The sequence below is a fragment of the Cnephaeus nilssonii genome, assembly GCF_951640355.1.
Source record: "Cnephaeus nilssonii genome assembly, chromosome: 17".
Lineage (NCBI taxonomy): Eukaryota > Metazoa > Chordata > Mammalia > Chiroptera > Vespertilionidae > Cnephaeus > Cnephaeus nilssonii.
The window spans coordinates 721,916-734,285 of record NC_137088.1 but is presented as its reverse complement, the minus strand read 5'-3'; the positions used below and the strand labels follow the sequence as shown (position 1 = coordinate 734,285).

At 49.0% G+C, this 12,370-nt stretch overlaps 1 protein-coding gene across 1 annotated transcript in view; it reads left to right on the top strand.

The window, feature by feature from the left end:
* Positions 1 to 12,370, top strand: part of SMARCC1 (SWI/SNF related BAF chromatin remodeling complex subunit C1) — a gene marked incomplete at its 5' end in the record, with an annotated part of 84,081 nt that overhangs the window by 36,726 nt on the left and 34,985 nt on the right. The window contains 6 exons of the mRNA XM_079794846.1: positions 706 to 827; positions 1,849 to 1,920; positions 4,340 to 4,453; positions 4,987 to 5,140; positions 6,740 to 6,853; positions 10,361 to 10,420. Of these exons, the coding sequence (XP_079650972.1) occupies positions 706 to 827; positions 1,849 to 1,920; positions 4,340 to 4,453; positions 4,987 to 5,140; positions 6,740 to 6,853; positions 10,361 to 10,420 (636 nt within the window). The remainder of the gene's footprint in view (positions 1 to 705; positions 828 to 1,848; positions 1,921 to 4,339; positions 4,454 to 4,986; positions 5,141 to 6,739; positions 6,854 to 10,360; positions 10,421 to 12,370) is intronic.

Below are 12,370 nucleotides of genomic sequence, written 5' to 3'. Positions count from 1 at the left end.
GGGGATGTGTCCGCAACCAAGGTACATGCCCTTGACCAGAATCGAACCTGGGACCCTTCAGTCCGCAGGCCGACGCTCTATCCACTGAGCCAAACCGGTTTCGGCCTGGAGTTATATTTGATTCCAGCTTCTTAGCTCTGCATCGTAGTCTCACCACGAAGCAGGTGAGGAACAGCACCTGCTGCTCGTCGGGAGACGGTGAGATTGTGCACAGAGCGTTGTTAGCAGGTCCCCGGGCTCCGTCTCGGGATGGGCAGCCTTGTCACTATGCCTTACTCGTGTCCTGGAGTCCGCTCCTCACCAGTAACTTGAGAGCTCATAACTTAGGCGTGGGATCCGATGCAGGTAAAGCGTAAACCTGGACAAGTCAGGAACATGCTATTGGAGACGGGTGGGCAGGGAGCTGCGTTCCTCACTATGGGAACAGCCTTCTTTCACCGGCCTGAGGCGGAGCCTCGCGGCGAGGCACGTCCCTGTACGTGCGGATTCCCTCGTGTGAAAGGCAGGCGTGCTCTGCGTGTCACCGGACAGCTGGTGAGGTGCCTTAGAGAGCGCGAAAGCCTGTTTCACTTGGACTTTATTTTCCTGGTCCTTGAAATGGGAACAAATAGCTTCATTTTCTGGGACGTGATATGAGCGGTTTGAAAGCTAGCTGTTCAGTGTCTCTAGTTGTCTCTTTCTCTTCACTTTGGCTTCTTTTTGTAGGAAGATGACGACCCCAGCAAAGGTGATCAGAGTCGGTCAGTGGACCCTGGTGAAGATAACGTGACAGAGCAGACCAATCACATCATCATTCCTAGCTACGCATCCTGGTTTGATTATAACTGGTGAGTAGCCCTCCCTCTGTGCACAGGGCACTTAGGAGTGGGAAGACGTTCCTGAAATCCATGGGGCAATATCCTCGGTGGGAATTGACAAAAAGAAAGGCTGTGGTACCTTTACACGATGGAATACCTTTGGCGATGGTGTGGGTGGGCCTGGAGAGCATTATGCTAAGTGAAATATGCCAGTCAGAGAAAGGCGAGGACCATAGGATTTCACTTACATGTGGAATCGATGAACAAGCAGAAACAGACTCACAGATACAGAGAACAGACTGGAGGGCTGGGTGAAAAAGGTGCAGGGATTAAGGAAAAAAAAAAACACCTCATAGACGACAACAGGAGGGTGACCTCCAGAGGGTGGTGGGAGGAGGTAGGAGACGGTTAGGTTGTAGTGGTGATGAAGAGAGACTTGACTTGGGTGGTGAACACACAATGCACTATACAGATAGAGAATTGTACCCCTGAAACCTGTGATCCTGTTAACCAATGGCACCCCAATAGAGCAATAAAACAAGTCAATAAGAAAAAAATAGAAAGGTTCTGCGATCTTTCTAAAAGCAGCAAACTCTCACATAATTTTTAAATTCAATTCACCACAGAGTTTCTGAGGGCTGGACAGACGGGGCGGGGGTGAAGAGCCTGAGGACCTGATTAGTGTGAAGTCCATTGTCTTCTGGCCCGTCATGCATTTTGTCATGCATTTTACCAGTTTGTTGCCATGCCAACTACTGTGATTTTTGTCACCCAATTTCCAAAGAACTCTTTCTGTCTTGTAGCTCATCTAGTCGAGTTTGGTTCTAGGAACGGAAAAACTGCAGAAAGGACTGGGTGAGGAAGGGAGCGCTTCCCTGACCCTCTGACCTACTGTCAGCGCGCAGGAGCTGTGCGCAGCCAGTTCGCTTTTGCGAGTAGTGCTCACGTTTTAGATTCGTCAGTTTTACTTTGAAAATTAAGCTTAGCTCACATTTTGAGATTTTTATGTTTCAAAGAGTACTTACTCCAGTCTTTTTCTTTTTCTGTTCAGTATTCACGTGATTGAACGGCGTGCGCTTCCTGAGTTTTTCAATGGAAAAAACAAATCCAAGACTCCAGAGATGTGAGTGCCATGTGCTGATGGGATGCTGATACTGCCATGTACTTGGCGGGGCTGGTCTGCAGAGAAATTGTGTGTTTGGCGGGGTTCCTAACGCTTCCTTCCGAGTTAATGTTCACATCTCTGCTGCTCGGAATTCCTTCCCTCAAAGGAAATGGCTTCACATTTTTTTCTTTCTCAACCTTGAACGTACATGTCAGCTCTTGCAACTAAAGTTTGAGTCAGTAATGGTTTTTCACTAAAATAGTTCAGGTTACTTTCCAACAGTTCCCACCCACATTGTGTGTACATATGTGGTATGAGCTATAGATACTTATTTATACTAATACAAGGGTAATATGCTAATTAGACTGGGAGACCTTCTGGGCGTCCTTCTGGACAAAGCCATGGTCGCGGGCCGAGGCGGAGGCGGTTAGGGGCGATCAGGCCAGGAGGGGGGGGCAGTTGGGGGTGATCAGGCCGGCGGAGGTGTGTGCAGTTGGGGGCAAGCAGGCTGTGGGGGGGGGGCAGTTGGGGGCGAGCAAGCCAGCAGGCAGAGTGGTTAGGGGTGATCAGGCAGGCAGGCAGGTGAGCCATTAGAAGCCAGCGGTCCCAGATTGTGAGAGGGATGTAGGCCGGGCTGAGGGACACCCCCCCATCCCGTGCATGAATTTTGTGTACTGGGTCACTAGTATGTAATAATTGAGGACAAAATGGAACTTTCACCTTGTTTTTCTGATGAATGACTAGTCCTTAAAAGGATGCCAGAGAGGAGGATGCAACTGCACAGGAATCACTCCTCGCTGCGTGATGTGTTATGTGCTTTTGCCTTGGAAGTAGTGAAACTTGCTGGGAGGAGGACGTTTGTCAGGACATATGTTTTGCCTTTGCCTGGTGACGGTTAAATACACACTTCTAGAAACCCTCGCCCTAAATAAATCCTCACCTATCATACTATCACTATCTTTCCATTTATTATCTTCATAGTGTTAATCCATTGTCTGTTAGATACTTGTGACTGCAAAATAGATGTCTCTTGTTTAAATGGTTAGGGAAGGATGATGGGATCGTGCGGATATACTGGGGGTAGTTAGGGAAGGATGATGGGATCGTGCGGAAAAGCTGGGGGCAGCCTGTGAAAGGCAGTTTGAGGTTCTGAGCTTAGATGTCAGAGAAACGCAGGCTTGAAGCTGGAACAACACTGTCAGGAATCACTTGGAACCAGAGTCGAAGATTCCCCATGAGAAACCCTGCGTTTCCCTGATAATGTCTTCGTCTGCGCAGTCGTGGTCTATGCTGCCACCTACTTTGCTAATTGCCAGCGTTTGTAAGTTCTTACCGTCCTTGGGAGTCTTCCGCTCAAAAGCACCGTTAGCACTTGAGTCCGTTGAACTTGGATTCACCTTTCAGCCTGCGTTGGCCCACCTGTGCCTTTAAGGCCCTTCTAGAGACTGTGCCCCTCGAATCGGGCTGCCCGGCTTTTGTCTGACTTTGGTTGCAAGAACTGTTGCTAGGTCTCTAGCTTCTTAGAACTCTTATTCTAAGTATTTTGTGGCAAAAATGCTTGGGCACATTGTGGAATCTCCTCTGACCCCCCCCCCCCCCCAATCTGTTTTTCTCTCTTAAAAAAAATGTTCTGTGTGACCTCTGAGTTTGGCCTCATGGCTTCTACTTGTTGCCTGAAAAACTGCCAGGCAGGTGTACAGCAGCCAGGTCGGAGCGAAAGCCACGCGTGGCTCTAGGAAGAGTGTAGCGATGAGACGCAGCACGGCCTAGAGCCCCACACGTCCGCACTGAAGCCAGCGTCACCCGTCCCCGGTCTGAGGTCCAGGACAGACCTTTATCACCTGGTGCTTCAGTCTCCGCTTCTGAAAATGGGGCGCTAACAGCCGTGCATGGTGGGGGCTAAGCGATGCGTGCAGGGGGAGTGCTCGGCACCAGCCCCGGCGCACAGTCAGCCTAGAGACGCAGCGCAGTGGCCCCGAGGCTCCCGCGCGTGCGCAGCCATGGACATTGCTGGGCCCTGTGCCGCCAGCCTTTGAGTCTGAGAGCTTCGTCTCTGTAGAGTCAGCCAAAACTGGGAATCGGGAACAGTCTTTCACCTTCGGTTGGGAGGGAATCTGGGCACAGGGCTGAGTGCTAGGGAGGGCATCTGGGTAAGGGTGCCGCAGGCAGCTCTCCACTCACCAGCTTGTCTCCATGTCGCTTCACATTAACTTGGCCAGCTTCCTTCGTGCGCACGTTAGTCAGGAGTTGTTTTGCATGTTAGAGGGCCCTACCCGGTGACACCGCTGGGCTGTGAAGACCCATGCATGTCACTCACGGGTTGGAATGTCGTGGACTTCTTGTATTTAGTTGTGAGGAATGTGCAAATTGTTCGCTCCGTGAGTGACTTTCTGAAAGGATGTGTGTCCACACTAAGAATTTTGCCATTGCTTTTTAGATACTTGGCGTATCGCAATTTTATGATTGACACATATCGCCTGAACCCCCAAGAATATCTGACCAGCACCGCGTGTCGGAGGAACTTGACTGGAGACGTGTGCGCTGTGATGAGGTAAGCGCCTGCTGCCCGACTTCCTGCAGGCGGCACTGACCAGACTTGCTGCCTGAGGGCCGATCGACTGGCCAGATGTTTCCTCGCTCGATAAAATCAGCCCAGTCTCCTGTCTTTCACTCAGGGGTTGAATATAGGTGATGCTTTGGAATTTTTCCTCTTTTAACATTTTATAATCTTTTATTTTAGAGTCAAATTGTAAAATGCCCCGAGGTGGAGAGTGGCGGGGAGGGGAGTGGATAAGCTCTGTGCCCTAGATCTGCCTGAGGGATGGCGGGAGGGGGGCCCTGACTGGTGTGGGTGAGCCCTCCCCGGGTCTAGCTGAGCGCTCACCATCCTTGCTGGTGGGAAGGTTAGGCTTTATGCCAGGCCTGAGGCGCCTGTAGAAGTCATCCCTCCTTCCACAAACCAGAATTGTCCGTTACTTCCTCACGGCTCATCGCCTGGAGAGAAGATGTTTGCTTGTTTTTTGTTTATTTGTTTTTAAATGAAAAGGCGTGCGCTCAGCTTTAACGCAGAGCTTGCTTCTTCAGGGTTCACGCCTTCCTAGAGCAGTGGGGCCTTGTTAATTACCAAGTGGACCCCGAGAGCCGGCCCATGGCGATGGGGCCCCCCCCCACTCCTCACTTCAACGTGCTGGCTGACACCCCCTCTGGGCTTGTGCCTCTGCACCTTCGATCACCTCAGGTACGTGAGTTCTGCCCTCTCTTCAGGGAACGCTCCCCTCGAGCTTCCTGTCCAGGCGTTAGCGGCAGCGTCGTCGTCGTCGTCGTCGTCGTCGTCGTCATGGGGCAGCGCTCCCTTTAGCTGGCGGGTGTTGTTTGCTTCTGTCTGTTGGGCACGTTGGAGCCGTGTGTCTGTTCGGTGTTTGAGGTCATGCTCCCATCAACCCCCGGGCTCTGCCCTTCCTGCCCCGCGGTGCAGGCTCTCTCCCACTCCTGACTCCGTGCCCTCTGGCATCCAAGACGCCAACGCGACGAGCAGGTTGTCCAAAGCTGTTCACGGTGTTTGAACTCCTTCCCCTTCGTCCCATTTGGGAAGAGGGCGTTCACACACGTGTTCTTGAAAACGTTGTCAGATTGTGGACAGCGTTCACTTGAAGAGCGTGACGCTGAGCTTTACATTGCCCTGCATTGGGAAACGGGAGATCGTGTTTAGGAAAATGTGTTGTCTGCTTTTTCTGTGACTTAATAGAGACAGGAAAGTGTTATGTGTTAAAATGTTGCTAGAAGGGTGGTGTGGAAGTGTTAGTATTTATTTTTTTTGTAGAGTCTCTACCAGGAGTGAGTGTTTTATTAGGTTCTGCTATTAAACCATTCCTTTTTAAAAAAAACAAAAACTTTTTTATTGATTTCAGAGAGACAGGGAGAGGGAGAGAGAGAGAGAAACATCAATGAGGAGAATCATTGATTGGCTGCTTCCTGCATACCCCCTACTGGGGATCGAGCCTGCAACCCCGGCATGTGCCCTTGATCAGAATTGAACCTGGGACCCTTCAGTCCGAAGGCCTGACGCTCTATCCACTGAGCCAAATGGGCTACGGCTAAACCATTCTTTAAAAACTTCAATCCCCTTAACTCATTATTATTATTTTTTTGTAAGAGGACATTTATTGGGTAGATTACAGAGGTAGAAAATGTAGTTCCTAGAAGCAGTGGGCTTAGCAGACAAGGTCTAGAGGCAAAGGAAGGGCCCATGGGCTCGGGAGGAAGAAGCTCATGGTAATGTGCCCGGGGCGCGGGCGGGGGGGGGGGGGGGGGGGCGAGGGCATGCTCCCTGGAGGGAGAGCAACTTGGTCCTCCATCCTAAGGGTGGTGGTTATTTTGTAATTTAAATTTTTTATTGTTGAAAGCATGACGTATGTCTCTTTTTTCCCCACTGAATTCTCCCTGGCTGCTCACCCCTCCCCCATCCTAAGGGCTTTTAGATCAGAGTTTGTGGGGAGCTCACAGGGGGAGACCCCAGTAGGATGTGCAGCAGCTCCCCAGGTGTGTCCTCTCGGTGTGGTCTCCACTGGTGGGTCGCAGCATGAGGCAGCCAGTTGCTGTGTGTCTCGCGTTGATGTTTCTCTCTCTCTGCCTCCCCGCTCCCTTCCATTCTCTCTTGGGCTCCAGCAAAGGGAGGGCAGACTGGCCTGGAGCTGTGTGAGGAGGGTCCCGGGCTGGACCTCAGAGGGCAGCGGGTCTCCTGTGCTGAGCCAGTCCCTCGCGCTGCAGAGGGCCTCTTTCCCCGATGGCCCCTGGACTTCAGAGGTTAATGCAGCTCCTTCCTTTATGTGACTCACAGGTCCCTGCTGCTCAGCAGATGTTAAATTTTCCTGAGAAGAACAAGGAAAAGCCAATTGATTTGCAGAACTTTGGTCTCCGAACTGACATTTACTCCAAAAAAACCTTGGCGAAGGTAAGGATGTTTTTCCTAGATAGACACTGACTACAATCCAGCATGTCCTCTTCGTCCTTCTTCCTTCTGTGAAATGTCATTTTCCATAAGACACTTAATTTACTGTCTAAAGTGTAAGGAGGTGAGCTTTCTACTAATCTGATGGCATTTTGTAAAAGAACAGTCACTTTTACCATTTTTCTACATGGTTAGAAGAGAAGTATTTAAAAATAACTATGATTGATATGTTAAGTAAAATAGAGAACAAAATGGAGAATTTCAACTGAGAATTGGAATATATAAAAGGAATCAAATGAATATTGTATAATATAAAAATATACCTGAAATTAACTCAGGAGTTCAATAGGCTGAATAGAGCAAAAAGCAGGGCCAGTGAACTAGGCAGGTTAGATTTATTGAAACTAAAGGACCAAGAGAAGAAGAAATTGGATGCGACGGGACAAAGACAACAGAGAACAGGAGGCACATGAGATACAGTGAAAAGAACTCGTTTCTTACTCGAGATAAAAATGCTGGTTCGGGGTGGTGTGGTGATTTGACCAGGCATTTTGGGAGGGGACTAGGTCACTGGAGGAATACAGAGTGCCAGGAAGTCACATGTGGGCCAGCGTGAAAGGCGTTTTCCCCTTATTTTTAGTTTTAAAGGTGATAATAGGCTCTTTATACCCAAGATGATAACAGTACATCATTAGGTTTACAGCACGTGGACATTAAGGACTACACATAGGATGGGAGGGGGAAATGGAAGTATATTGTATTGAAATTCTTACATGTGAGGCATAAATATTATTTGAAGGTACAGTGTGACAAATTAGAAGTGACTACATCTTAGAGCACCTATTTAAAATAAATAAACACACACACACACACACACACATATTTGTTTATTTACCTCAAAGAGGAATGGAGAGGGAGAGGGAAGGATAGAAATATAAATGAGAGAGAATCATGGATCAGCTGCCTCCTGCACGCCCCACACTGGGGAGCAAGCCCACAACCCGGGCCTGTGCCCTGACCAGGAATCAAACTGCGACCTCCTGGTTATAGGTCGATGCTCACCACTGAGCAACACCCGCCGGGCAGAGCAACGACTTAAAGATGTATAACGACTAAGCCAGTCATGGAGATAAAAACAGAATAGTACTCCACAACAAAGCTACTTCACAAGGGGCAGGAAATGAGAACAGAAGGAACACACAGGAAGTGTAGAAACAACAAAATGGTAGATTTACATCTGACCACAGAGATAGTAATAACAACTGTAAATGGTTTTAATACTCCAGTTAAGCAGCATAGATTTTCAAATTGGATAAAAAATCAAGTACAAGCATATGCTGTTTATAAGAAACTCACTTTAAATATGAAGATATTTCAATTATGAAAGTAAAAGAATGGGTGTTGATTTCAGTGGTGGTTACATGGATGTGTACGTAAAATTGCATCAAATTTTACACCTAGGCTTTGTGTATTTTATTGTGCATATCTTACCTCCTTAAGTACAAAAGGAAATGTTCTGAAGTATGCAAAAGCCCCAGCAAGCACCTCTCAGCCCTGATAAGGCTCTGTACTCTCCTGTGAACCAGTTTGTTTGGTTTAGTTTTTAGAGAGAGTGGAAGGGAGGGAGGGGAGAGACAGAAACATCAGTGTGAGAGAGAGACACATTGATTGGTTGCCTCCTGCCTAAACCCCGACCGGCGCTAGGGATTGAACCTGCACCCACGGTCCACGCCCCTGACCGGAATCGAACCAAGGACCCTTCAGTCTGTGGGCTGACGCTCTAACCATGGAGCCGAACCAGCAGGGCTGTGAGCCAGTTTCCACAAGAGGAGAAACACTGACTGGGGCCGAGGGAACGGAGAAACGCTTCCTGTATCGTCGGCTGAGAAGGGGAAGGCGGCAGCTGAGGACCGGTCGGTGAATGCCATCCGTGCCAGGTGGCACAGCTCTGGCCTGCATTGGGTTTGGTTCCTCAGAATTGAGATGGAATGTTGAGTTTTGTTCCTTTGGGGACTCAGATCTGATCCCTGGCACTTCTAACGCTGGTGAGTCCAAGGTGAACCTTTGGTGATCAGAACGGGACCCTCCAGGCGTCTGAATGATGCGTCCTCTCGCTCAAGCAGGACTTGAAGGACTTGGCTTCTGCAGGGCTTAGTGTCCTCTTTATTCTCTAGTCCAGTGATGGCGAACCTATGACACGCGTGTCAGTACTGACATGCGTAGCCATTTCTGATGACGCGGCCGCTGAGGCGGCCGCATGCCGAGGATGAAACATTTGCTGTTCCTGAGGATGAAATATTTGCGAAATAATGTTTTTTCCTCAAAGTGACACACTACCTGAGTTATGCTCAGTTTTTTGGCGAAGTTTGACACACCAAGCTCAAAAGGTTGCCCATCACTGCGTCTAGTCAAAGGGCTGGTATTTTCAGTACGTTTTTTGCAAATATTTCAGAATGGTACGTATTGAATACCATGGAGAGTGTTTGCAGGCTGAGTGAAATAAATTAAGAAACTTTAGAGACAACAACAAGGACATCACGAACTGTCCACATATTTTTCATTTGTCAAATTGTAATCTCCAAAATAGAGTTTTCAGAGAGAGAATGTTAGAATGTCTATTTTGAATTAGTAACATCTGTAGGTAAAGAATATCTCTCGCCCAACTTTTTTGGGAGGCAATAAAGATTTTTGGTGGCCTTGTTTCAACAAGGCTTATAGTGTTCAAGAAACTGAAACTCGTTAAAGTAGCATTTCAATGTTTTTAATCACTTGAATAAGTATTAAGCCAAAAAAAATGTCAGTTATTCCACATATTCAGTCCTACAAATATGAATGAAGCAAATAAAAAATAGGAATTGGCCCAGCTGGGGTGACTCAGTGGTTGAGTGTCGACCTATGAAACAGGAGGTCATGGTTCGATTCCCACTCAGAGCACATGCCTGGGTTGTGGACTCGATCCCCGGTGTGAGACGTGCAGGAGGCAGCTAATCAATGATTCTCTCTCATCATTGATATTTCTATCTCCCTCTCCCTTCCTCTCTGAAATCAATAAAAAATATTTTTTAAAAGGAATCAACAGGTAATCGTTAATTCTTACGGAACACAGAATTGGTTTTCTTACACTTCAGTGCGCACATGAACTGGAAGGTATGAGGGATTCTCACGAAAAAGGTGCTTGTTTGGAGATGATTTTCATCAAGAGATTAAAGTCCTGCCTTCAAGCTACACCCAGTATCTGCTGTGGTTATAATGGTGTAGCTGACTTGGGATAAACATCCAAACACTGTGCCTTTGTAGCTTCAAGAGGTATTTTCAAGTATCAAACTAGTAGAAATAACATGTCTAACTCATCGGCGTTTCGGTAAGCAAGAAAGAGATCTTCTGCGAGAAGCTCAGGCTCCTCGCCTGCTCTCTCCCCGCCGCCCTGGTTGCTGGGAGCCTGCGCTCGGACCGCCGCAGGGCGCAGGGCGCAGGGCGCAGGGCGAGGAAGTAACTCTGGTTTGTTTTCAGAGTAAAGGCGCCAGCGCTGGAAGGGAGTGGACGGAGCAGGAGACCCTGCTGCTGCTGGAGGTGAGCACACGGGAGCCTGGCCGCCGTGGGGGGCGCTGTCCCAGGACTGGCGCTGGCATCGACCTTGGAACTTCCTGTGAAATGCTTATATCCGTGTAATGAGTGTTAGTGGGTCTTTATTATGTAAGTATCAAACCTGGAGGTTACACACTGGCCCTCAGTAGGAGATCAAGCCTGGATATGTGTTATTTTGGCCCAGGTTGGGTTTCTTCTGTTTAAAATCCATTGCCAACATTAAATAAGTATTGGAGCTTTGCTCGAGTTTTCTAACTTTTCCTCCTAAATTGGAAGGCCTGGCCATTCTGGGACCTCGTTTTCACGGAGCAGCAGGTGTGCCTTTGAGGCTGAGCCTTTGTTTAGATCCAGTTTTCCTGAGCTCAGCCCCCTGAGTCATGTAGAGGAGTCCTAGTGCTTATGCATTTGGGTGTATGGCCGCCTCCTTCCCAGAAGGACTCCGAGAAGCAGCTGAAGATGCCAGCCCTGATGGACAGCACTGTTTGTTTATGAAAGCAGCAGACTGGCAAACGGGCATTAACCAGCATCGTGCTAGTCAGTCTTACTGAATCCGCGTTTGGGTTTCTTCTGACTTAAGACTCTCACAGTGCCGCACAAGTAGGTCTTGGCGACCATGTCTGCTCGGACGGGCAGGACATGGAGACGGTTGGTTTGGTGTTTAGCGGCCATTTCGGAAGAGGGACCGCTTGTCCTGAGCTACAGAACAACGGTCGCCGGGTGAGCTGAAGGCTGCGGGACACGGCTCCGTGTGGGTGTAGATGGGCTGAGGGAGCTGACGCAGGACCCGGAGGGCGTTCTCGCCAGACGTGCTAGCAGTGCTTCTGCCTGCACGGACCAGGACAGCGGCTGCCGCAGGTTCAAGCGCAAGGACGCTGGTGGTGGCTGGTCAACTAGATTTCTTCAGATGGGCAGTTCCAAGATTCCTTCCACTGCTCGCTCTCTGGATCAAAATCCAAAAAGATTTCTTCGTTTTGAGTCTTGACTGCTGTTGTAATTGATGCTCATCTGCCCATTCAGTATCAGTGATACACAGAGAGCTGCTTTTCTGAGCCGCTTCTTAAATTTCAGGACCGTTCTGTCCAGTCCTGTCTGCCATGGAGGGTAATTTAAAAGGGCTCAGGACGTGTGGGGGATGTAGTTCAGTGTTGTGTTGCTGTTTTAGAATCTGGGTTCTGCAGAGAAACTTAGTCTCACATCAGTTCTCCCTCTGCACATTGATACCAAAACGTCTCCTCCTCTCCGCGGAAGACGAGCAGGCGTAAACACAAAGGGAGTCCGAGGCTGGGCCACCAATGACCCTGACCCTGACCTGGCAAGAAAGCCCCGCAGCCTTACACACAGGGCGTGTCCTCTCCTGCAGGTGGAGCCGTGCCTGGTTGGCTTTTCTGTTAAACATGCAATTGAATCAGCAGGTGGTGCCGCGCTCACACAGCGAGAAACAAAGGCTCCCAGCAGCTTTGCTTACCACCAACACCCTCTTTCTGCGGGTGTTTGTCAGCGATTCATAGCTTAGCGGGAACATGGAGTCAGGTGACTGTAATGGTCTAGAGCAGGGATGTGCAGCCAGCCGCTCTTGGCACGTGGGCCGATGGGGCGCTCACGTGCATTGTCCAGTGTGAACAGCACCCATGGCCTCTGCCCACGAGATGCCAGTAGAGCTCCCAGTTAGTCAACCAAAGATGTCTCCCGACTTCGCGAAAGCCCCTGGGATCACGGCTCTAGAGAGAACTTTGGGGAGCTACTGAGTAGATGCTTTTTACCCAAGCGATTCCCCGACTCACGGCTTCACATGTACTTCTGGTTTTTATCCATCCTATCACCCTCCCTCTTGGTGGAGATGGCTTTTACTATTTTTGTTGTTGTTCAATTTAAGTTTTTCAGCACTTTCTATGAAAAATGACAAATTTTAAAACTAGAGATTTGTGTACTTCATAC